The sequence below is a fragment of the Lissotriton vulgaris genome, chromosome 4_1, assembly GCF_964263255.1.
Source record: "Lissotriton vulgaris chromosome 4_1, aLisVul1.2, whole genome shotgun sequence".
NCBI lineage: Eukaryota > Metazoa > Chordata > Amphibia > Caudata > Salamandridae > Lissotriton > Lissotriton vulgaris.
In genome coordinates this window covers 456700520-456727604 of record NC_141691.1, presented here as the reverse complement: position 1 = coordinate 456727604, position 27085 = coordinate 456700520, and the positions used below count along the sequence as shown (strand labels likewise).

At 40.7% G+C, this 27085-nt stretch overlaps 1 protein-coding gene across 1 annotated transcript in view; it reads right to left on the bottom strand.

Moving 5' to 3' along the window:
* Positions 1-2049: 2049 nt before the first annotated feature.
* LOC147718847 (uncharacterized) overlaps positions 2050-27085 on the bottom strand; it is a 196537-nt gene continuing 171501 nt past the window's right edge. Inside the window, exon 4 of the mRNA XM_086967248.1 lies at positions 2050-2097. Within this exon, the coding sequence (XP_086823374.1) occupies positions 2050-2097 (48 nt within the window). The remainder of the gene's footprint in view (positions 2098-27085) is intronic.

Here is a 27085-nt window from a genome sequence, read left to right as displayed (position 1 = left end):
TTGTCATTTTCCGTTACTGTCTTCTCTTGTTTGTTCCTCCCCATTTCCACTCTATTTTTCCCTTGCATTGTGCTCTTTGCACATATTTGTATTAATGCTGCACTCTTGCTCTCCTCCAATCAATGTCCTCCCTGATTTTGCTTCGTTTCCCTCTTTTTTTGTATCATGAGGGCCCTCACAAGGATGGATGCAGTCTTGATTGTTGCATAGACTCACATTTGTTGGCTAGGTTTAGGGCATGCACAGGCACATTCTGACATACTCTGTGTATATGTCACAAAGGCCACTATTTAGTAAGACTGCTGACCTCACGTGGGAAAGCACAATGGAGGTTTTTTAGCGGTTGTACTCGATGTCTGAAGCTTGAGTGTAAGAATAGTAAAGCCCCTTCTAACATAGATGCTGGGCTTACCGGCTGCAGGAACTGAAGGACCCCATACGGGTTGCACCATTCACGCTTGGATGAATTGGGCAGGAAACTCGGATCTTTTCTGAGGCGCAGCAAAAGGAGTGAGCCTTTCCCAATGTAACGTGCTAGGAATTTGACAGAAAACCATTCAGACAAGGAACCGTTTCTGATAATTATTTAAAAAGTGCATTCCATTTCACCAAGTAACTGAATAAGAGCAAGAATGTGATAGCTTCCTAGGGCTAGGCTTACCAAGAGAGTAAGTGACAGAGTGGAAGAAGGGGGACAACAGTGCTGTAAACTATCCAAATGAAGGACTTTCTGCAGCCTGAGGAAGGAGAGAAGCTTTAAGTGATGGATAACAGGGAAAATGATCTCATGTGCGAAGAGATGACTGTGATGCTGACACTGAATGCAGCCCCCTCTAAAGAACCCCACAGTTGGAAATGCAAAACCTTCAAATGACATTCAGGTCACCTATAGGGTCATTTAGTTTTATTATCCCATCAACTCAGGAAATACCTCCAATGCTGTTTGGGAGGACAACTCACCATCTGTAGAAATCCTTGCTTGCGTTGTGAGAATCTCCAAGACTTCAAAGGAACAATTGCGGCAGAGTGTACTTCGAATGTGGAAGAGTAGCCAAGCACTTGCCATACTTTTTAGTTTTTTCAAGAGTAACCCCCAAAGATGAAGTTTGTCTTCCATGATCCTGAAGTGCTGGCAACTTTTGCATGGGGCAATTGAGTTGTGAGCCTCATAGCCAGTGGTGAACGTCACCATGGCCTGCCAGCCCTGAGGTGGAGAGTCCATCCGGTCCAAGGTTTCTGGTGACGGTGCTAGCTGATGCTTCACTTTGGAAAACACTGCGGTTCCCCTTTAAATGGGGTGGAGGAACTCAAATGAAGGCAACGCGCGAATTCCACCAAAGCCACAATTTCTGTCTAATTTTCCAACAGCGCCAAGAGACCAAGTAATGTATCAAGGATGAACTATGCAGAACCAACTTACCACAAAACATAAGTACGTTTGACTACGCTGTCCACGAATGGTTTCAATTATTTCAAATAACAGAAGGCCAAACAAGTAATGTTACATAAGCATATTTCTCTATAGGGCAGGAATGGAAAACTGTTTATGATGTTAAAACAAGAATCGATTTTTTCAGTTACCAACAAACAATGGCACAGCCATTTTGACTCGGGCGTGCAAGCCTGCATGTTTTAAAGGTGTTTTGTAAATATGTATAAATATACCAGCTCAATGTGACTAATGTTTTCAAAAAAATATTAAAACATACAACAATTGCTAACATATGAAAAATAATGTCTAAAGGATAGGCTAAAAGAAAAAAATACCTATTTTGAGGAATCATCTATAGAAGGTCCTAAACACTGCATTTACGTATTGTTGCTGTAAAGCAATGTTTTATGTGCTAGTTGTGTGTAAAAAGGTTTCCATGCTTAGTATGCGAGATACGAAAAGCCACTCTAAATTGCTTTCCGATGTACAGGTTGATGCTACTCACTCGCTGACGGCGTTTACGGATGGGTGTTGTTTCCGCGTGATTAAATACAGCTACACTCAATACCATATAGGCGGCATTTGTGAAGTACTCAACCATACTGGAATATTTTTATTCAGATTTTTTTCACATCTTTTGTGTGATCAAGGTCTTTCTTCTGAAGCTGTAAAGCGACAACAAAGGGAGATTCAAACAGAGCAATTTGACGTGTTTCTCTTTATTGTTCAGTCAATATTCTTCAATGGAGTATCGTTCATACGTCTCAGGCAGCTCAGGCAGCTCAGGCAGCTTGTTATCCTCTTTTCAAGCATGTGTTTGTTGTTTTATCCTCAGTGTAAAGTATGATTACCTACAAGTGGACTCTTCTTTCTTGTATGGATTTGTTTTAGATTAGTATGCCATAAATCGATGCCTAATCCCTCTTTTCACTGAATGAAATCAGAAAATTTGCATCACGCAGTACAGTTTATCTTCAGAGGGAGACTGTAATTCAAATGCTCATTTCCTGCACTGAGCACGCGAAGCCACGCTGTTTAGTAGCCTTGGGGGACGGGGAGTTGCTATTTTTATCGCCCCCAAGAGTTGAGATGCCAATTGGAAGGGAGCCTTTTATGGCTTTCATCAAAGAGCTATTGAACACACTAGAAGGCCTTACAAGTTTACTTTGAATGTCACCCATGACCCTAAAACTAGACGCTCTGCAATGCGTCCCGCTCTTTTACATGTAACAATTGTATACATGTTCTGCTGTTCCTTCAGGAAGTTGAACATCTGAGTGATACAAGCTTTAAAATCATACCATCAAATATCTACAGCTCTGTTGTTAAATGTGTTCGACAACATTACAAAGATGTGTTTTTGCCCCTCTCATTAGAGTCGCATTGTGACGTAAACTTACGATCGGGCCAGAGCAGCACACGGATTTTCACCCAGGCATCATTCGGATGCAGGATATCATTTATGGATATTTTCATCACTGATTTTTTTTATATTCTATCTTTGAATTAAAGAGTAAGTAAATCGTTGTATGATTTATAAAAACCTTTGCAATGTAATACATAATAAAACACATATGCAAAACACAGTCAATCAACACATCATCATCATAATTTCATAATATTAAGATCAGTTAAACTCATTTATAGTTGCAAGGGCTTGCATTGCTTCAAAGCAAATACAATATAGGGCCTAAAAGTGCGATACGGCCAGGAATGTGCAATAGAAACATTAAAGTGGATAATGTCTATTTATAAAATTTGTTTTTCTATAAAATAATGAGTAATTGCTAATAACAATACGCTTGGCTTAGAAGCGTCAACATTATGGAAGAAAAGTTTAGTGTGGTCATTTAGAAGTCAGAGGTGGTTCAGTTCAAAATAAAGGTGAAAGTGCTCCCACCTTAGAGAATTGGGATTTAGACATAGTAACAAGTAATGGCAGATACTGAGAAGATTTAAAGATGTGAATACAAAGAGTTTCTGCTTCCCCGACAGCAGCTAAGTCCTTAACCGCAGTCTTCTTATCAATTCTCTAAGGAATTTGATCATTGTGCAATTCCGACTACAGTCTGTAGGATCAAAAGAAGCATGCATGCCTACCTACATAACCCCATGACCCTGTTTCTCTACTTCCTGCACATGAGCTCACGTTGGACCCCCATGCCAGAATGGCGCAAGCTTACGACGTGGATGATGTTCTCTGGCTCTTGCATGCATAACAGACATACTTGTGCCCTGGCTTCCTTCTCCATGGGGGACAATCAGCCAGATTCATCAAGCTAAATTGCGCTCGCAAAGGGCCAGATTCTGAGAATCTGGCCCTTTGCGAGTGCAATTTTTGCATTTGGGATTCATCATCTATCGCTATTTGCGAAATCGCATATTTGCGAGGAATTGAATTTAAGGAATCTCTATTAGAGATTCCTTAAATGCAATTCATTAACCAATTTGAAATTGTGAATTCGCAACATTTGGTCGCTATTTACCACGAATTCTGACTTCATGGTAAATAGCGAAAAAATAGAAAAAAGCACTTTAGTGCATTTTTCTCTGTTGCATGTTACACACACACATGTCCTTTGGACATGTGTGTGCGCAACACCTGTGTAAATTTGCATTTCAGGGGTGCTACAGGGTGTCCTTTGGACACCCCTGGCACCCTTGAAATCGCTATCTTATTTGCGATTAGCTAATTGCTAATCGCAAATAAGGAATACTCCCCATTCATTCCTATGGGCCTTTAGGCAATTAGCTAATCGCAAATAAGGAAGATGTAGGAATCACAATATTTCTTGCAATTCCTACATGAATCCCGTTTTGCAAGTCCTTAATAGCGATTCCTTATGAATCGCTATTAAAGACTTGCAAAACGGGTCTTTGATGAATCTAGCTGAATCTTCCCAACCTAAACTGCACCTTGGCCCAGTTGCTGTTAAGTTTTGCTCGGGTAGCCCTGTGATTTCCGCCTAGTGTAGTTTTGAACTGTCATCTACCCATGACGAGGCTTATACAGCTTATCGTTGTCCTCAAGTATTGATAACAACTGTGTACTGGATTTAGGTAGTCTTTTGAACTCCTGGTGGCCTAGAGATGAACCCCAAGCATTTGTTAGGCCAATGGAGTTCAAGGCCTGGTTTAAATAAACATGTGCCGGAGCACTCGACTCATACCACAGGTAACAGCCCAAGGAGCACCCCTCCGGTGACCACCATAAGCACCAGAGACTGTTTGGCAATGTCAAACTCCAGCCTAATTCTTGCAGGCCATGTTTTTTGGATATATTTGGAAGATTAACCGGTATGCTTTAAGAACCATTCAATCAAGGGTGGCCACAATTCCTATCCCTGAGTGCCCCGCTCGCTCCTATATTTTTTGCACAGGCAGTTCTGTTAGCCAATCTATTGCACTGCCTTTTAAAGGTAAAGTCAGACGTTTTAACCTTTAGCACTTAGAGCTCATTTTCTTAGCCATCTACTTTTACATACGACAACCTAAGTTTCAAATTCATGACGTGCTCTTCTTCTGAAATACTATGACTGTGATCCCATGAAGCTCACAACTGTGGGGCATGTTTACAAGCCCCTTGCGCCACTTGTGCATCACTTTTAACACAGGAAAAGTGACGCAACTGTGGTGCAAGGGGCTTTAAATCTGCCCCTGTATTTCTAAGTAGCATTTCATCATAAGCAGAAGGACCTCAGAGCCTGAATTAGTGAATAGTGGTATGGTGCAATCCTCCGAAAAGCAGCAGTAATATAATATCGGAGGATCCTCCTAAGAAGGATTAATATATATAGGGGCATATTACCAAGGGGGGCGATAATTCTATCGCCCTATAAACAAGCTGTCGCTAACTGATGTTAGCAACAGCTTTTAGGCGATAGCGAGCGGTTTGGGGCCCGCTTTACATGTCAGCAATGTTTATTGCTAATGGCATGCAAAGTGGGCGTACCCAACCAGTTAGCGACTGAAAGCAGTCGCTAACGTCGCTATCGCCTATTAGCAAGGCAGATAAAGCGTTGGAAATATTCGCGCTAAACGCGAATATCTCCAAATACTAACACCAGCCCAGACCAGTTCTTAGCCATGTTATCCAATGGGAGGTGGATAACATGGCTAAGAGCATTACGTCGCGAATGCGTGAATATCGCTGTATTCTCAGCGATATTCACGCATTTTGCCGCTATCGCTGAGTATTTTAGCCCAAAGGAGAAAAACGTTGCTAATAGAATGTTTTCTCCGCTAACATATCCAGCGATAGGCAGCGATAAAAAAATCGTTGCTAAGCCTACTTAGCTATAAATATCGCTACTTGTTGGTAATAAGCCCCATATAGTATTGCATAACAAGAGAGAGAGATACAATTGCAACAGTGTGAATTTATTTTGAAACAGTGATTGATTTAAAGATGGCTTTGATCATAGCATATAAGAAACAATAGGCAGGACAAACAACAGTATAATTAATTGCGTCCATGGAAATAAGAAGAAAGGAGAAGAGGAGAGTATGACACCGTACGTCCCTTCAATGAGTTGACATAAACACAAAAAGAGGTACTCTGGCAACTTCTGAACAAACTACGTATTGCACTCTATGCTGAAATTTGTTGGGTCCAGTACACAACTCCAGATTATGGGGGTGACTAAAACTTGGTCTCCTAGCTGCGGAAGGTCATTGTTACTGAAAGAGGAAACCTCACATTCTTTGGGCCTAATTACGATGTCTGGGCAGTCAGAAAAATTCATTTTGCAGTGACAGCTTGTGCAGTGGGCGGAAAAGGCCTGCAGCACAAGGTGACATTGGAAAATTGATGGTTGTAAACATACCTGCACTGGGTGGCCACATGATGAAGGGATGTTTAGGGACATGGCCAAATAGCGGAGAGCAAGGGGGTAAGGGGCCCCTAGGGCCCCCAAAGGGCTCCCAAAGTTATGTCATCAGTAATGTCACTGACCATGTAATAGGTGATGTAATATGTGTGGTAATGAGCAGTGAATTGCGTGTGGCGTATGATGTAGTTAGCTAGCTAACTATAACTGCTGAATTTATCAGATTTTAAGCGTCTGAAATCTGAGCCTAAGTATAAAATCCCTGTAACCTTTGGTTACATATATATTACCTACTGATGGTCGCCAGTAGGTAGTTATAGTTAGGACCTATTTTCCATAGGAAAATCATTTTTTGACTTGGCTATAACTTTGATGTCGTTTGAAAAATCTGCATGAAATTTTGCCAAAAAAGTGTCAGGGTGAGTTATAGTGATTGGGAAAGTTTGGGGGTGATCCGTACAGTGCAGACTGAGAATTGTGGGCACGAAATAAGTTTGCAATGTTAATCCCCAAAGGAAAATTTAGCCACCACTTCAGCCCGAACCGCTGAACGTATTTACACCAAATTAGGCAGGGAGTTAGATGTCGGTTCAGGCAAGTGCCTTTTACTTATTTGGTGTAAATCCGTTTATTAGTTTTGGAGAAATGTAAGTTTGAAATTATAGTGATATCTGCGGCCGTGGATACTTCGTAGTGGTTTCAAGATGAATCACAAATGCAAGCCCCAAGGGGAATGCTCTGATTGGCTGGATTCGACCTGAACAGAAAGTTGCGGCCATCATTTTATCTATTGGGAAAGGTTCCAGAGGCTGAAAATCTGTGTGAAAGGCCACAAAGGGGTCAGGATAGACATACTCTGACGCCATGGTTGACAAAAGGACGGTATTAGTGACATAAGTTATGTGTTCAAAATGTATTATTTTACTTGCATGTGATATTCATGACGCCGCTGCTAATGTGACCCCCTTGGTGTACTGTCGCTAGGACATCATGACTGCCAGGGTAGTCGCAAATATTGGTAGAAATATAGAACAAAATTGATTAATGAATCGTTAATACTCATTGTTATAGAGATACAATAAATGTTTTTATAGAGTTATTTATATAGTGAGTTATCTACTGTGATACTTACAATTAATGATATAGTTAGAATTTTCGAGTGTGTTGATGGCTTTTGAAATCCTGCTTTTGCTTTCTACTTTCGCAACATAACTGCGGAGATCACGATGCGTGACATCATCGCGATCTCTGGCTTCACTGTTAAAACAGAAAATAGGTTTTAGAGATGGTTGTTCTAGAAATAGACTTGAAAAATATGAGTTTGAAGTGTACAGTAATAAACATCTAGTTTGTATAATATTGCAATATGTGTGCAAATATGTGTTTTTGCTTTATGAGAAAGGTGCAATCCTCAGGGTTAATGATGTCATTGCGATGTCCTGAATAACCGCAAAGAAGTATGTATTTAGTAATGTATGTAGAGCAATGGGCAGAATGGATTTTTTTACATATTATTTTTGGATGTGGTTGTGGCCATTGAATGTCTGTGTTTATTTTCTGTTTTCATGACGTGTCCATGGGGATCGCAACTTTGTTGCAAAGATCCCAAAAAACAAAACCAATCAATCAATCAGGAATCTCTGAAGCGCGCTACTCACCTGTGAGGGTCTCAAGTTGCTGGGGAGGATGTCGCTTCGAGTCAGCCGAAGAGCCAGGTGTTGAGGCTCTTCCTGAAGGTGTGCAGAGTGGGTAACCATCTTTGATGTTGATCGGGAGCTCTTTCCAGGTCTTTGCCACAACATAGAGAAGGCTCTTCCAGCTGTTCTGGCTCTGCGGATGCTCAGGGTTTCAGCGAGGTCAGCGGAGGAGAGGTTTCTCTTGGGTACATGGAAGGAGACTCTTTCGTAGAGGTACTGGGGTCCAGTGTTGTTTAGGGATTTGTAGGCGTGAGTGAGTAGCATGAAGGTTACTCTCTTCTTGATAGGGAGCCAGTTGAGGTCTTGCAGGTGTTGGATGATGTGGTCCTGTCATGGGATGCCAAGGAAGAGTCTGGCCGCGGTGTTCTGGATGGTCTGGACTTGCGGAGTAGGGATTTATTGATTCTGGCATGTTGGGCGTTTCTGTAGTCCAGTCTGCTTGTTATAAGTGCGTGGGCAATGGTCTTTCTGTGTTCATGGGAGATCCATTTGAAGGTCTTATGAAGGATGGGGATTGTGTTAAAGCAGGTGGAGTTGACGGCGTTGATCTGTCGGGTCATGGTGAGGGAGGAAATGAGTATGATGCCGAGGTTCTGACCGTGGTCTGTGGGAGTGGGGGAGTTGCCAAGGGCAGTGGGCCACCAGGTGTTTTCTCATGCTGAGGAGGTGGGTCCAATGATGAAGACTTTTGTATTCTCCAAGCTGAGCTTCAGGCAGCTGCTGTTCATCCAGGATGCAATGTCTTTCATTCCTTTCTGGTAGCTGAGTCTGGTGATGTGGGGATCCTTTGTGAGGGAGAGGATGAGCTGGGTGTGATCAGCGTAGAATACTATGCTGAGTTGATGTTGTCTGACAATGGTGGCGAGTGGGGCCATGTAGATGTTGAAGAGTGTCAGGCTGAGCCATGATCCTTGGGTTACTCCGCAGTTGATCTCTGTGGGTGTGGAGAGTAAGGGTGGGAGTCTGATTCTTTAGTTTCTGCCAGTGAGAAAGGAGGGTATCTTGTCAAGGGTGGTTCCCTGTATGCTGGCGTCATGGATTCTGGTGGTGAGAGTGCGATGGGAGACGGTGTCAAAGGCTACAGAAAGATCCAGTGTGATAAGGCTTGCGGTGTAGCCCTGGTCGAGGAGAGTGCAGATGTCATCTGTGGCAGCGAGGAGGTTGATCTTAGTGCAGTGTTTGCTGCGGAATATGGATTAGGAAGGGTTGAGGTTAGAGTTGTCTTCGATGAAGTTTGTTAGCAGGACGTTGATGATCTTCTCAGTAACTTTGGCCACGCAGGGGAGTAGAGAGATGGGTCGGTAGATTTTTAGGTCTGTCGGGTGTGCAGAAGGCTTCCAGAGGAAGGGGTTTTCCGGTTGTCGAGGAATGTCCTGGATTCCAAGGTAGTGATAATGGTGCATCGTAGCTCAGGTATAATGGCGTTGGCTGCTCTGTGGAAGATGTGCAGAAGGCAGGGATCAGTGTAGGTTCCTAAATGAATGCTTTTCATGGTTGTGGCAGTGTCTTTGGTGGTGACTGGGGTCCAGGCAGAGATGGTAGGCTGGCAATCGTTGCTGGAGGGAGGAGCCATTTTAGTGTCTGACATCTGTTTGTTGGAGTTGTTGGAGAGGGACTTGATTTTCAGATGGAAGTAGGAGCTGAGTTTGCTGCATAGGTCCTGGGAGGGTGTGACATCTGTGGCTTCGGTGGGGGGTTGATGAATTTATGAATGATGCTGAAGAGTTCCTTTGAGTTGCTAGATTTGGGGAGGATTTTATTCTGGATTAACGTCCTTTCGGTGGCTCTGAAGAGTTGGTGGTATTCTGTCATGGCGTTCTTGTAGGTGGTCCAGTCTTTCAAGGTTTTTCTGGTCCTCCATAACTTCTTGAGATGTCTGCAAGTGCGTCTAGATTATCTGAGGTCAGTGGAGAACCAGATGGCTTTTATGGAGCGCTGTCTGTCGGGGTTGCGGAGGGGGGCTGGCTTGTATGCGTTGTTGGTGATCCATCTGTGTAGTTCATTGGCTGCAGAGTTGACGTTGGTCAAGGAGGGAGGGGGATTGTGTTTGAGGGTGGAGTTGAGGTGCTCATCAGTGACCTTGCTCCAGTTCCATCCTGGGGGGAGTGGTGTTGGTTTTTGAGCATTGGCTTTGTTGAAAGAGAAGTGTACACAGTGTTGGTCCATCCTGGTTGGGTTGTGTGGTGTGGCTGAATTGGATGTTGTTACCTCCTGCAGAGATAGGGTCAAGGGTGTGTTCTGCCTTGTGGTTGAGTGCATGGAGGGAAGCTGATTTGAGCAGTTTGTGGTCGGAGAACCAGGGTCCCTGGAGCTGTCACGAATGAGTTGCGAACAGGTGCAACAGGTTTGCCTTTGGCACAGCGGCTGCCATTAGATAGTGGAGGGAAACGCAGCTGGGAGGCAAGAGTGGGAACCTGCAGGGGGAAAGGATCATGGGGCAGCAGAGGCCCGCAGCGGCGGGAAAAGGTAAGTGAAAACAGGCACAGTAAAAGGGAGGACACAACAAATATCAAAACATACAAAAAACTGAAAAACAAAAACAAATAACAATAACAACAGTAAAGAAAGACAAAAGACAGTCAACAGGCACAATAACAGTAAAACGAGAAAAAAGACAGACACATTCGAAAGTCAAAACAAAGAAGGTTGGCTGACTGGACCAGCAGAAGAGCAAGGCTTTCCCATTGGACAACCAGGGATGAGGTGCAGGCAGGAGCCTGCAGGTGGAGGAGCGCCTCAAACACCTACCTGGACAGAGAGGATTATGAGGAGCGTTGCAACGATGGACCTGCTGTGGCGGAGAGAAGAGTTCCCTGACCAGGCGGTAAGAGGTCTTGCTCTTTGGAAAATAACTTCAAAATATTTTGGGTACTAGGGTGGATCTGACAAGAACAGTTGTGTTTGTTGTGCATATTAGGCTGGTACACATAAGACTAGATGCAGAGTTGCATTTTGAAATGTAGGAGTAATAGTAGTCAGGAGAAGAGTGGAGCTGATTGAGGTAATTTTCAACGGAAAAGTAGTTACACTTGAGTTAAGTCAGTGACATCACTCATGAAACCACTGATGACACCATCCTTGTGACAGAGTGACAGACCTCCTTTCAGTGTAATGTAATCCTTGAAACACATATTCACAAATACAAACTAACATTTTAAAAAAATGGAGATACCCATACCAGTTACAACAACCAATTCAGTAATTCCACCATCTATATACACATCCACTCATTCACCAACAGTTCTATATAGTCACTCATACATATACTCACTCATCATATGTAGTGATACACCTATACATCCAGTTACACACCGACAGTCATCCAAAAGTTACTCACACACATACTCACACATGCAAATAAACTATTGAACATCATTTATTTGCATATACAGCTATACACACACTACCACCTTACTTCTAAGGAAACTTACACATACTTACTCTCTTAAACAATCACTTATAGAAAGACATACTTATTTAAACAGGAACTCTTACAATCTCTCACTCTCACATATACTCACTTATATACATCAATACTCACATATACTAGATTAAAACATATGTTGCTACTGATAAAGACACTAGTGAGACAGTCATTCACTCACTAACACACACATATACACACTCATCCACCCATACAGTCCTGAACATATGCTGTCTTCAAAACACATACAAACAGTGAGTGAGTCATTGATGCATCTATGTGCTAAGTAACACTCCCACCAAACTATACAGACACTCATACTGATACTAAAAAAAACATCTAATAACCCATATAAACACACATGTAGCTACTCACCAACCCATTCAGCCACTTATACACAAAGTGAAACACTGATACAAACATTTAAATATTTAAACAATACTCGCTAACATATGTATTCACAAAGATACACTTAATAAGCCAGTTAACCAATACATCTTTTTTTTAAAAAAACATCCATTAAGACACTTACTTAAACATTTATTCTTCCATCAACCTTTTTCGTATACATATATAAAACATATTTATTTTTCAGAAAGACACACATTCACTGGATGGTGTCATCAGTGATGTCATGAGTGATGTCACTGACCATGTCATGAGTGATGTAATATGTGACGTCATCAGCAGTGCATTGCAGGCGCGCAAGTTATAGTGAGTCCAACTAACTATAACGTGGGAATTTCAATGGCTTTATGTCAGTAAAATTTCCTGCTAACTATAACTGGTGTCAAACCAATGGTTTTTTCAGTGAATTTAATAGGTTTTTTAAATTCTAATTCCTAACTATAACTGTTGTGAAACCTATGGTTTTTTCAGTGAATTTCATAGGTTTTTTAAATGCTAATTCCTACCTATAACTGATGTGAAACCTATGTTTTTTTCAGTGACAGTTTTGTTTTCCAAATGATGAAAGCCCCACCTATTTTCCTCATTCTCACTTTATACTTTGAGTGAGGAAGACCTGTTTGCAGACCTCTCTGTATCTATTTGTACTGAAATATGGCTACAGTAGCAGCAGCAGCAGGAGCATCTCAACCACCACCACCACCACCACCACAAGGACCACCACAACACCACAGTGGTGGAGATGAAGAAAAGGAGGAGGAGGAGGATGTTCCTACCCGATGATACTACCCCATATTAGCCAAAGGAGCACATTATCTGGGAGTTTTTTTCAATCCCAAAGGACCTCAAGAAAGTAAATGCGCCAAAGGTGACTTGTCTAATCTGTGGCATTGTACTTTCAAGGGGAAACCCTAACAGAAAGTACTCTTTTGGCAACAATACCATGATTCGCCACATGCAACACCGGCACCCTAAAAACTATGCTAGGGCAGAGGTCAGGGAACTGACCAGAAACCCTCCCCAATCTTCTCCCAGCACCTCCCAAAGTAAACAACCCAATCGATCGGGTCAAGAGACAAGGGAGATGGTCCCAAACATCCAACCCAAGTTTGGAGAATTCAAAATCGTTTGTATATTTTGTGGAAAAACAATTATCTATGGCGAGCAAAGTATAAAACTCATCAACCGTGCTGAAGACAATCACAACTGTAGTAAGAAACCTTAATTTTTTCTGATTTTTTTTAGCTCCAGTTGAGTCGTTCACAATTCCCTCTTTTTTGTTTGTCCCCATAAAAAATCCCCAAAAATATAAAATTGATCATAAAAGCCAACAAAATTTAAAAAAATTCAAAAAAACAATAAAAAAAATATAAAACAACAAAAAGAATAAAAAAATCAGTTCTTTTTAGAACCACCTCCAATTTATAAAAAAATGCTACTTTTTAAAAAAATCTGTCATTCTTTTTCCCCATCGTACGCTCCCCGGTGTGCGTTCCGGGCCCTTTTATGGCCCCCACATCAAACCTAGGGGGTCAGGGGGGGTCTACCCTGCCCCCTTTTAGTCATTTCCTCCTTTGTTTTTGCCACCTCTTGTGTCTCGATCCTACCGAGACACAAGATGGCGCTGCTCCGGACTGTTTGGAATGTTGACAGACACCTGAGAGCCAATCAGCTTTCCGCTCGCGAACTTGCTTAGGGTGCTGGAGCGCGCCCGGTGCGTGTACCGGGCCGCGCTTATAGATATATATTAACCTAAATTACTCAATATCCACTGGAGCACATATCTTGAGACATGCAACGGCACATCGGGCTACCCGTCCCTACAATTTTGCCAAGTTTGGTGGAAATCCAATCAGCCGTTCGGGCTAAAAGTGAGTCCAACCGCCCTATGGAAATTAACAAGGAGGAAACACGTTTTGGGACCCCCCTTTTATCTCGGCCCCCGCTTGAAGATTCCCCCCCAAACTTTCAGGGAAGGAGCGGAGCGCAGCGAGGCAAATTTAATGAAAATTACAGGCAGATCCCTCAATCGATGCTAAAGTTATTCCCAATAGAATGTTGCAATTTCCCTATACAAAATAATCCTAAGTATAACTACCTACTGGTGACCGGCAGTAGGTATTATATATATATATAAATATATATATATATATATATATATATATATATATATATATATATATATATATATATATATATATATATATATATATATATATATATATATATATATATATATATATATATATATATATATATATATCCTACTGGCGGTCGCCAGTAGGTATATATAGTTAGGTTTTTTTTCTTATGGGATTTCAGAAAATTCTATGTCTTATAATTTTGGCGTTTGTGGACGGAATTGGCTGAAATTTTCAGGAAAATGGAACATTTTGTTTCTGAGCAGCCCATGAAAATTTGGGGGGGTTCGTCAAGGGGGTCAAGAAAAAAGGGGGGTCCCAAAACGCGTTTTTCCCATGCAATTTTCCATAGGGCGGTTGGACTCACTTTTAGCTCGAACGGCTGAATGGATTTCCAAGAAACTTGGCAAAGTTGTAGATATTGTTTGCCCGACGTGCCTTTGCTATGTCTCAATATATGTGCTCCAGTGGATTTTGATAAATTAACGTTCCAAAAAATATATATATCTGTAACAGCGCTCCGGTTAGCGCCCCGGTTCGCGTACCTGTTTGGAATGTTGACAGACACCTGAGAGCCAATCAGCTTTCCGCTCGCGAACTTGCTTAGGGTGCTGGAGCGCGCCCGGTGCGTGTACCGGGCCGCCCTTATAGATATATATTAACCTAAATTACTCAATATCCACTGGAGCACATATCTTGAGACATGCAACGGCACATCGGGCTACCCGTCCCTACAATTTTGCCAAGTTTGGTGGAAATCCAATCAGCCGTTCGGGCTAAAAGTGAGTCCAACCGCCCTATGGAAATTAACAAGGAGGAAACACGTTTTGGGACCCCCCTTTTATCTCGGCCCCCGCTTGAAGATTCCCCCCCAAACTTTCAGGGAAGGAGCGGAGCGCAGCGAGGCAAATTTAATGAAAATTACAGGCAGATCCCTCAATCGATGCTAAAGTTATTCCCAATAGAATGTTGCAATTTCCCTATACAAAATAATCCTAAGTATAACTACCTACTGGTGACCGGCAGTAGGTATTATATATATATATAAATATATATATATATATATATATATATATATATATATATATATATATATATATATATATATATATATATATATATATATATATATATATATATATATATATATATATATATATATATATATATATATATATATATATATCCTACTGGCGGTCGCCAGTAGGTATATATAGTTAGGTTTTTTTTCTTATGGGATTTCAGAAAATTCTATGTCTTATAATTTTGGCGTTTGTGGACGGAATTGGCTGAAATTTTCAGGAAAATGGAACATTTTGTTTCTGAGCAGCCCATGAAAATTTGGGGGGGTTCGTCAAGGGGGTCAAGAAAAAAGGGGGGTCCCAAAACGCGTTTTTCCCATGCAATTTTCCATAGGGCGGTTGGACTCACTTTTAGCTCGAACGGCTGAATGGATTTCCAAGAAACTTGGCAAAGTTGTAGATATTGTTTGCCCGACGTGCCTTTGCTATGTCTCAATATATGTGCTCCAGTGGATTTTGATAAATTAACGTTCCAAAAAATATATATATCTGTAACAGCGCTCCGGTTAGCGCCCCGGTTCGCGTACCTGACGCATAACGGAACTTCGCCAAGTGAAGCTGATTGGCTCTCTGGTGTCTGTCAACATTTTAAACAGTCCGGAACGGCCGCCATCTTGTCTCTCGGTAGGATCGAGAGACAAGAGGTGGAGAAAAACGAAGGGGGAAATTAAGAAAGGGGGCAAGGTAGACCCCTCCTGACCCCCTAGGAATGATGTCGGGGCTATTAAAGGGTCCCGTGGGGCAAAACATTTTTTAAAAAAAGTTTTGATTTTTTCGCGGTAGAAGCACTACCCGGTACGCGAACCGGGTAGCGTTCCGGATAGCGTATCCGGAAACTAACCGGCAGCGTAACGGGAGTCCGCCATCTTGTGTTTCGGATGAATTTAGACACAAGATGGAGGATAAAGAATGTTGGGATAGGGTATAAGGGGGCGCGGGAGATGTATCCTGACTCCCTAGGTTTTCTAAGGGTGGCTGAGGAGGCTCATATATGTCGAAAAAAAAATTGCCATTTTTCGCGCGGTTAGCTGCCGGTACGCGAACCTGGTAGCGAACCGGGAAGCGAACATAAGTGAAAATTAGTGAAAAAAGGTACATTCGAAATTTTTAAAGAGTAATCATAGTTAAGGTAGCTCTGAAAAGAGCTTTTGGGATCTGTGTAAGTTCTAGGTACTTATAAGTAGGTACCAATACACAGTCTTAAATTTTGTATGAAAACTCTGTTTCCCTCATCTGAGAAGTGCACACCATCTCCTCTGTAGATATCTTGCATGTAGTAACGCAAGTTATTGTTGTAGATGGAGCCCATTCCATGGTCTTTCATGTAAGCTGAAACAGACTTATTTACATGCTTCCTCGCTTTCTCAATTTGTGGACAAAATTGATTGGACCACCTCCATTTCTGTCTTTGGCATATATTGGAATATACCAAGGCAGTTTGAGGAAAAAGTACCATCAATTGCTCCAAGGTGTCCTTTAAAAGCATTTCCAGACCTACCCCAGTCAAAGTGCCTAGGTCATATCCTCCACAGTGCACTATTAGAGGTCAGGGTTTGGCAAATGCAAAAAGGTTTTCACCAATGGTATCAATTGGTGACATCTCAATCCTCTCTGCCCGATCCATTTGATTTCCACATTTTGTAAATTGAGGTTGTGCAAATTTCTGTTATCAGCATACCTGTGAGCCCAGTGGATGTAGCTATGTCCAAGAATCCAGACAGAAAACATGGTGAGAGGAGGTTCTGCTGCAGTCAGATGAAGTGTGGGAATGAAATGGCAGTCGAAACAGTAGGAGTTTGTAAAGAAAAAAAATGGGGAGTTTGAGTGCTAATGATTCAGCAGCAGTGATTGGTGGATTTCCATTGCTGAAAACAGAAAGTTAGGGTGCATGGATGTGTTCTTTGAAAGATGTAATTTGAATGGTTAAGAAAAAATGATTTTAAGAAACATTGCAGTGGATTAGCAGGTGTACTGAGAGTTCAGAGTTCATTTGAAACATTGTTGTGTGAACTTGTAAACATGAGAGGTCTGTCAGGAGGTAGTTGCTTTGGAAAAAAGGGCAGAAAGGGCAGATGGGGGAAGAGTGTTGATTTGAAAAAAGTGAGGGAAGAGTTTTGATTGGGTGACATGAGAGATATGTGTGATGAATTTCAGCATTTCTGTGCCTTTGTTGGTTGCAGCCTCTGGAGTGCATACCCTTTGCTCTGCTAAAGAAAAATTGGTGTTTCTGAGACTGTTTTGAAATTCAAAAAGCATTTGCTAAGGTGAGAAAAGATTCATTTAATTTAGATAGAGTCTAGTATAGTTTATGGAGAAAATAAGGAAGCCAGCTGTGCATTTAAAATGTTGTTTTGTGTCAAGTGTTTTCATTATGTTTTCCAAAAAGATTTTGCTTCTTTGACAAATTATAATTAGAGATAATGTGAAGTAATAGTACTGACAGGGTGTGCTTGTACATAGGAGCTGTGCTGTGTTTACAAATTATGATCAGAAAATCATTTTTTTTAAAAGAAATGCTGTTTACATTTATGAGAAGGACAAAATGGTGTCTGCTTCTTTAAATAAATATTTCACTTCCCACCATGAATATGGGAGAATAATTTGCTTGTTTGTTGGTTTAAAAACTCGTTCCTTGAAGTCATTTAGGTTTCACAATATGTTCTACAAGAGTTTCATAGTCAGCATGGGGGCATACTTACAAGGCTTATGAGCCACATTCACGTCAATTTCTCCACGTTAAAAGTGACTTTAAAGGTGGTGCAAGGTAAATACACCCTCATGAGTGCTTGGCAAATTTAAGTCATTTCCCCCTGGTGCATGTGCCTTGTAAATACGCCCCCATGTGTGCTAGACAATTTTAAGTCACTTCTCCTATGAATCTGGGAGACTAAATTGCTTACATGATGTGTTTAAAAATCGTGCTAAGGTGAGAAAAGATTCCTTTAATTTAGAAAGAGACTAGTATGCTTTTTGGAGAAAATAAGGAAGCCAGCTGTGCATTTAAAATGTTGTTTTGTGTAAAGTGTTTGCATTATGTTTTACAAAAAGATTTTGCTTCTTTTACAAATTGTAATTGGAGATAATGTGAAGTATTAGTACTGACAAGGTGTGCGAGTACATAGGAGCTGTGCTGTGTTTTCAAATTATGACCAGAAAATCGTTTTTTTAGCGAACTGTAATTGGAGATAATGTGAAGTATTAGTACTGACGAGGTGTGCTTGTACATAGGAGCTGTGCTGTGTTTTCAAATTATGACCAGAAAATCATTTTTTTTTTAAAAGAAATACTTTTTACATTTATGAGAAGGACAAAATGGTGTCTGCTTCTTTAAATAAATATTTCACTTTTTACCATCAATCTGGGAGAAAAATGTGCTTGTTTGTCAGTTAAAAAATCATTACTTTAAGACATTTAGGTTTCACAATATGTAGTGCTAGAGTTTCATAGTCACTATGATAATAATGATATACATTTAGGACTGTTTAGGGGGCATGGATATGCTGAGGCTTCTGTAATTGTCAAAGGAGGTGAGTTATGCACATTGTACTGCCGCATACAGTCCTCACCTTCTGCATACTCTTGGATATGCTAGACTACATCTGCACAATGAGATACCTAAGCTGAGGAAACACAGGTGATGTGATTGTGAAATGAGCAAAAATATTTGCACGTTTTTCAATTACATCACCTGTGTTTCCTAACATTACTAATCACATTGTGCAGATGAGGTTTAGGACTGTCCAGGGAGATAGAGGAGGTCTGGCCTTTGTTCAAGAGTGCAGTGGACATGACTCACTTCATCTCTAGGCCTGCACATGTATTATCTCCTCTGTACTCTTCAACAAGCCTAAATTTCCTCTGCAACCCTGAGTAGGCCTCACCTCAAATAAACCTCTGGATAGGCCACACCTTATCGGTATCCTGAACCAATCATTTAAAATGTTAGGGGCAGATTTATGATGGCCGTACGCCTCTTTTGTGCTGCCGTTGCGTCACTTTTGTGACGCAGCGCGGCGCAAAAGATGCGCCATGTTGCAACATATTTACAACGTGATGCATCTAGGCAGATATGTCACGCTGTAAAGCCCTGCGCTACATGAAACCTGCGTCAGGTTTCATGTGGCCGTTCTGTCGCAGGGTGGGCGTTCCCTCGCATGAAAGCCCTGTAAAACTAACGCAGTGAATTCTACAAGATGCTTGAAGCAGGTGTAAGGAGTGACGCACCATGCAATGTATGGCTCGCCCCTGTGCATTGCAGGAGTCATGTCGCGCTTGCGACATGACTCCTGCAATGCGCCGCTTTTGCGGTACAGATGCGTGACACATCTGTGCCATTTTTGCCCCATGGTGCTCCACATTGTAAATGTTAAAAGTGATGCATAAGTGGTGCAAGGGCCTTGTAAACACACCCCCATGTGTGCTTGGCCATTTTAAGTCACTTTCCCCTGGTGCAATGGCCTTGTAAATACACCCTCATGTGTGCTTGGCTATTTTAAGTCACTTCCCCTTGGTGCAAGGTCCTTGTAAATATGCCGTCATGTGTGCTTGGCCATTTCAAGTCACTTCCTCCTGGTGCAAGGGCCTTGTAAATACGCCCCCATGTGTGCTTGGCCATTTCAAGTCACTTCCTCCTGGTGCAAGGGCCTTGTAAATATGCCGTTATGTGTGCTTGGCAATTTTAAGTCACTTCCCCCTGGTGCAAGGGCCTTGTAAATACGCCCTCATGTCTGCTTGGCAATTTTAAGTCACTTTCCCCTGGTGCAAGGGCCTTGTAAATACGCCCCCATGTGTGCTTGGCAATTTTAAGTCACTTCCCCCTGGTGCAAGGGCCTTGTAAATATGCTTTCATGTGTGCTTGGCAATTTTAAGTCAATAACAATAACATCAACAATGTCTGATGTGGAACAATCTCTGTTGAATTAAAATTATATAAGTTTTCAAAAACACCCGGTGTGAAGTGTCTTTATAATAACAGTGAAATAGAGTCTCGTAATTAGTTGAGATTAACATATAACAGAGCACATGTCATATGTAGAAGCATTCCATTCCATTGCTACTATTTGAGAGTTTAAAATTAGTTTATGTTGTTAAATTACTGTAGGTAGAATTGAGAACTAGTGTGTTAACTGTTTGCCTACTGTTATTGGTTTACTGTTTGGTAATAATGGTTAATAACAATTATTTAAACTTTTTTCCACAGATTCAACTCAAGATCTTTTGAAAAATTCAAAAATGCCCTCAAGGCAGAGGATAAAAAAAGAAGCAAAGCGACTTACACCCCACCTTGGTAAACATTTGTAGCAGTCCTCTACTATAAAAAGATGTCAAGTCGCCAAAAAAGCTCCGGGTAAGAAAATGAAATCATTTTTAAAAAGAATTTGCAGACGAAAAAATACCACTACAGAACATGTTTTAGTGCAGAAGAAGAGAGACAATTTAAAGGGAAAGGAAAGGCCCGTCAAAAAAGTTTCTGCTAAACAGTAGAAGTAGAAGGGAAAATCAGTTCAGGGACATTCATAGACGAATGTTCCGCAACAGGATAATTGTCAATTTGTTAAAAATTTTTAAGAAAGGTCAACAGAAAGTGGCATTTTATAAGAAAAAGAAAAATTTTGAGAAAATTATTGATCAGGCTTTCGAAATTAAGCGAAAGTTATTTATTTTGGTAATCAATAGAATTAGGAAACTAAACAAGGCAATTTATGATTTCAAATCAAATAGTAGATGGAAGAGAGTAGTTAATCGTAGTAATTTTTGTGAAGTTTTCTCAGGAGAATGGATGCATAGTTCAAGTTGTGAGGCATTTTTCAATGAGGAGAGTTACTTCCAGGACAATGATTTGGTGCATGCAGTTGACACCAGTGGTCAAGCATATGAGGTGAAAGACGGTTGTCCGGTTGAAAAAGAAAAACTTGTGTCTGCAGATGCAGAAGAGGTGTTAGGTGATGAAGTTTTAGGATGACGTCCTAAGGGTCCAGTGTACACCTGGAAGTGTAGTAGTGTTTGCAGTGTGCGACAGGATTCCATCAATTTGCTTTGTGATTTTGTTCGTACATTTAATAAGAAAAGTTTAAAACAGAAAATGAAGTTGTTGCAAGAATTAGATCCTTGCAGAGTGAGAGAAGTGACAGGTTTGCATGGTCATTCACTGGCTTGTCTTTCCAGAAGAGTATGCCAGTGTGTTTTTCATCATTTCAGGATGCTTGCAGTGCATCATAATAAAGTAAGGAAATTAGTGAGAATGTTGTATTATGCTAAGAGTCTAGCAATTATGCTTAAACAATTAAGCAGTGCTCTTTTGCATGGTTCCGAACTACATGTGAAGAATATTTGTGAAGAAATTGAGTTCTGTTACTTTGCTAGTAAAGAGAAGAATGTTGAAATTGACCCAGTAGAAGAAGGTAATGTGGAAGAGAGTGTACAGATTTCTAATATAGAAAAGTTTCACAAGGAAATTTCAATCTTTCAGGTGAAATCAAGTGAGAGGCCTAATTTCACTTGTGTGTGTTGTCGACGGACTTATTATAAGAATCAGACTAAGTTAGTGGATTTATATGCAAAAAGTGAAATGGAGAACAATAGTGAATGGAAGGATTTTGCCACATACTTGATGGTAGAAAATTGTTTTGATTTGGGATCGGACCAACGTATGTGTACTTATTGTTTTAACAAATTAAACCAAAAGCGGATGCCTGCTAGAGTGGTTCATAATAATCTGGAATTGGTTGACATTCCTTCTGAATTGAAGGATTTAAATACTTATGAATCTATTATGATTCAAAGTGTCCATCCCTTTCAGGCTATTGTACGAATGGAGCCAAAGACAGGGAAATTGCCTCCATCAGATTTACAGAGAGGATTAAAGGAAAGAGTTGTTTATTTGCCTTTAGATTTGAAGAAAAACATTAATACAATTGGAGTAGAGAAAGTGGAAGAGGAACCTCTTGTTATCCTAGTTAATGGGGTTCCGACAAAGAGTAAGAAAATCTGGCAAGATTTAGTGGATGTTAGGAAAGTCAAAAAGGCAACATTTTATTTGATAAAAAACAATGAGTACTACAAGAATGTATGTGTTGCAGAAGAGGAAGTAAGTGAAGAAGAGGACAGCGATTTGTGTGCTGGACAAATTGAGAAAGTAGAAGCCTCTAAAAATGAAGAAATATATGAACATTATAGTGTTCATTCTTTGCATTCCAAGGAAGTCATGGGGAATGCTATTGAGTTGTTTCAAATGAAACAAGCCAAAGGGAGTCCCATTAGTGTTTGGGAGGAAAGTTTGGAAGCTCGGTGTTTTCCACAGTTATTTCCCACAGGTCTAGGAGGACGATATGATGAGCGACCTGATCAAATTCCTGCTTCTGAATACCGGACTTTACGATTGTATGCAGAAAATCCTAGGTTTCGTCAATGCATTCCCTATTTGTTTCATCTACTGTTTGAAAGTGATCTGTCTGGACTGTCTTATGCAATAAACCACATCTTGAAAAGTGGTGTACAACTGCGAAATATCTCGGCAAGGGACTTTATGAATAAAGTCAATGTGCAAGACAGTATTTTGGATTCTCACCTGATTAATCTCATGGCATGTCAGCGTGGTACTAATATGAGTATTGGTACCGTCGTCATGGTGACCTAAAATGTATGCTGAGGAACTTAGGAACTCCCGCATGGTTCCTCACTCTCAGCTGTGCCGAGTATGGCTGGGAAGACTTACTTGAATTTCTACGAGAGGCAAATGGAAACATTGAAAATATTGAATTCAAGACACCCGGAGAACTGTGCTCTTTGGATCCAGTGAATGTATGCAGGTACTTCAATCATAGATTTGAAGCTTTGATGTCTTTCATCACGAACAAGAAAAATCCACCTCTTGGAGAGGTGTTGGATTTCTTCTGAAGAAAGGAGTATCAAGCAAGAGGTGCTCCTCATATACATATGCTGCTATGGATCAAAGATGCACCCAAATTTGGAACAGATCCGGATGACTTAGTGATGAGTTTCATAGAACAGTATTTTACATGTGCTGTTCCAAAGACAAAGGAAGACAAAAGTCTAAGAGAACAAGTTTTACGGTTTCAAAGCCATCGTTGTGGAAAGTACTGTCGTCGTAAATTCAGAAACAAGAACAAGTACTACACAAAATGTCGTTTTGGATTTCCACGATCGGTGATATCTAAAGGAAGAGTGAACAATTTGATGTCTTCGCTGTGACATAATGTGACGAGGAATTCACCCAAAAATACATACAATTTGAAAAGAAACGAAGAGTCCAAGTATATCAACGACTACAACTCAGTGATTTTGTCCATGTGGAATGCTAACATGGATACACAGTTTGTGGCTGACAACTGTATGGCTGTGGCTCGGTATGTGACGTCTTACATCACAAAAAAAGAAAAGACAGAACTGAAGGGAGGACATTTCCCATGAAAAGAGCCTCAGTAAGAAGTTGTACAGTTTCAGTCTGAAGATGTTGTCGCATCGAGAAATCGGAGCTTACGAATGTTCTGACCGGTTATCTTCAGCAAGTCTCTATGCCAAATCTAGGAGTATCATTTGGGCGAGTCTTGGTCTTGCTGCAACGCGTAATCGAGTTCTGAAACCTGTACGGGAAATTGAGTATTTGGCGGAGAAGGAGTCAAGCAGTACAGATATTTTGAAGACCAACATGTTGGATACATATTATCCAAATAGAAGCAGTCACCTGGAGAATGTTTGTCTGTATGAGGTTCTACAAAATTACATATTCAAGAGGAACATCAAAGAAGATATTGATAAAGGAGTGTATGCTGTAATTGGAAGTGAGGGATGTCTGGTCAAGCAAAGAAAATGTCAATTGGTAAATCATTGAAAATTGAGTTGCGAATCTCCAGAAAGAAAAGAGTTTTTCTATTTAGCTCTTTTGCAACTTTTCAAGCCTTGGCGTGCAGAAGAGGAACTGCTTGGAGATTTCCTCTGTTATGAACACTCTTTCAATGCAGCCAAGTAGTCCATAGAATGTCCTGTTTTTCCAAAATATCTAGAAATGTTGAATGCAGAAATCGAGCAGGAAGCAACAATTGCAGCTGAGATTGCTAGAGACAGTTCTCAGGACAGTCAGAGTTCTGTTTCATTGAGTCAGGATCCACTAGGAGGACCAGTTATCAAAAATGATTGAAGTGGAAAGAGCCATGGCACATGCTCAGGAGGATGCGGTTAGCTTAGAAGATTTGGAAAGACAACTCAACGTTGAGCAGAGGAAAATATATGACGAAGTTACCAACCAAATTGATCATGGATTAAGTCATGAGAAGAAAGAGTGCTCATGTACGTCGTTGAAGCCTGTCCGACTGTATGTAAGTGGAGAAGCAGGAACTGGAAAAAGTTTCCTCATTAAAGCAATTTCATGCTATCTGCAGAAAAGGACTGAGTCATCGCTGTCTTGTGTTGTCACCGCTCCAACTGGACTGGCAGCACATAACATTAAAAATATTACTTTGCATCGGCTACTGATGCTGCCAGTGGAGCATGATAACAAATTACAATACCACAAGTTATCTGGAGATGCTTGTTGTGAAGTATCTAGAGTCTTGAAGAAGATGAAACTTCTTATCATTGACAAAGTAAGCATGGTTTCCAATGTCATGCTTGCCTTTGTGCATTTGAGAATGCAGGAAGTTCTTAAAACAGAGTATGATGTGGTATTTGGTGGCAAACACATCATTGTTTTCGGTGATCTTCTGCAGCTGACACCAGTGAAAGGACAACCAGTGTTTAAACTGCTTACGCATGAAGATACCAGGAAGTGCCTAGGGAGCATTGGCAATGTTAACATATGGTTAAACTTCAATTATGCTGAGCTGCGTGAAAAAATATGCGTCAGGCGAAGGATGAAGATTACAAGAATATTCTGCAAGATGTTAGAATCGGGAAAGTGACCGAGCGTGGGAAAGAAGCTTTACATGCACGATTACTGTCAAATTTGTATCCAGAAGAAGACGTTCTGCCAGAGAATATTTTGCAGAAAATTACAGAGAAGAAATCTGGAATATGTTTGATGCCAACTCTTGCAGAATGTTCCATCTTCAACAACAAAATGTTGAATTTAGAAAACCAAGAGATTGTGAAACTGGAAGCTATTGACAGAATAGAGCATATGGGAGCAACAATTATTTTGTCTGAGAATTTGAAATCTAAATTGGATTCATTAGAGAAGACTATATCTAAAACTGCTGGTTTTGAAAAGACTCTGAATGTGTGCTTAAATTGCCGTATCATTTTGAGAAGGAATTTACATGTTGAAAGAGGTCTGGTAAATGGATCAATGGGTAATGTTGTTGATTTTGAGGAATACAGAAATAGAGATGGAATTGAATTTTTAAAAATTAAATTTGATGGCATTGAGGAAGTACAGCTAATTGGTCGTTGCTCAGCTAGGTTTTTGCTTGTAAAAGACTTATATGTTCGCCGTAAGCAGTTTCCTGTTTGCTTGGCATATGCGGTGACAATCCATAAATCACAAGGTTTAAGTGTAGACAGTGCTTTGGTGAATATTGGCAGTTCTGTGTTCAAAGAGGGTATGGCTTATGTTGCATTGTCACGAGTTAGAACTTTATTGGGATTGTACTTGATTGAGTGTGATGTCACAAACATTTGTGCGGATCTAGATTGTGTTAAGGAATACAATAGGTTAAGAAGAGAGTATGTGCCAGATTTGCCTCAATATCCTTTGTTTGAGAAACGTGTGGTAGGCCGGAAATGAAGAAATGTCACCAATAGTAGGGAGGGTGTAGCAAAAAGACAAAAAGTCGATGAACCCAAAATTGTAAGCAGAAAGAAAATGAATTCTGTTGAAGATGTTGTTAGTTTTCAATTTGAAAATAGTTCTGGTGTCAACTGCTATGCTAATGTAGTGGTTAATGTTGTCTTTTCTCTAGAAACTTTAAAAGAACAGATTGTGATCAATTCGGATCAAAGTTTTTGCTGTTTGTTAAATTCTGTGTTAGAGAAATGTAGCACTGATAGAAGAAAAATAGAAAGTGTATCTGAAATTCGAAATCTCTTAGACAAATGTTCAGGTCAAACGCAATTCTCTCAAAATATTCAACAGTATTGTCAGGAGTTTTTAATGTATATGCTTGATGTTTTGCAAGATGAAGGTGTAGATGTAGATTATCTGTTTGGCCTTTCTTATCAATGGCAGCATGACTGCGAGAACTGTAGGCTATCAAGTATTACTAGTGTAGACTCAGAAAGATTTATATATTTAACTTTGCCTGACATTAAATCAGTATCCTTTAATAAGCTAGTAAAAGCAGCCGATCAAAACATGGAGTGTAGCCAATGTAAGTCTGCAATGCTGTCTACATTATTTATACGAAGTTATGGCCAGTATGTTATTTTAATGTTCCAACGATGTAGGTCTGATGGAACTAAATTGACAACTTTAATTACAAATTTTGTGGCTTCGCAGTTGTCAATATCAGGAAGGACTTTTGTAACTGCAGCAATTATATATCATTACGGTCCTTCAACAACTTCAGGACATTACACAGCTTATTTAAAATCTGGAAACGGCTGGTCATTCTGCAATGATTCTGTTTTAACTTTCAAAAACGTTTACCGTTTGACTTAAAAAATTCTTACCTAGTGTTTTTAAAACCAAAATTTTAGGGAAGTAAAGTGGCCTACGAAGATTGGAGCAGTTGATAAATTTTAGTCTGCTGTTTTAAATTGCTTTGTGAATTAGAGTGATCATAATAAATAAAAATGTAAAGTAGTCATAGAGATATATAACTGGTCTATAATGATTCAAAGAGTTGATATGGAAAGTGGCGACCACTCGGTCCCCCTGAACGTATGGTGGAGTACCCCGATCCCCCCGGGAAGCCATTTTGGGCGGGAGGCGAGTCTCGGCTGGTATGCCCGAAGCGGCGTAGCCGGGGCGCGCCTTTTCCCGCCCAAGAGGGGGTTGTCCTAGACACCAACACCGGACCAGCATTGCCGGGAGTGGTCCCTAACGGGAGAGGTAGAAGGGCCAAGAGGGGAGCATCGGGTGGGGAGGCCCCGGTTCCCGAAGCACCTCAGACGCAC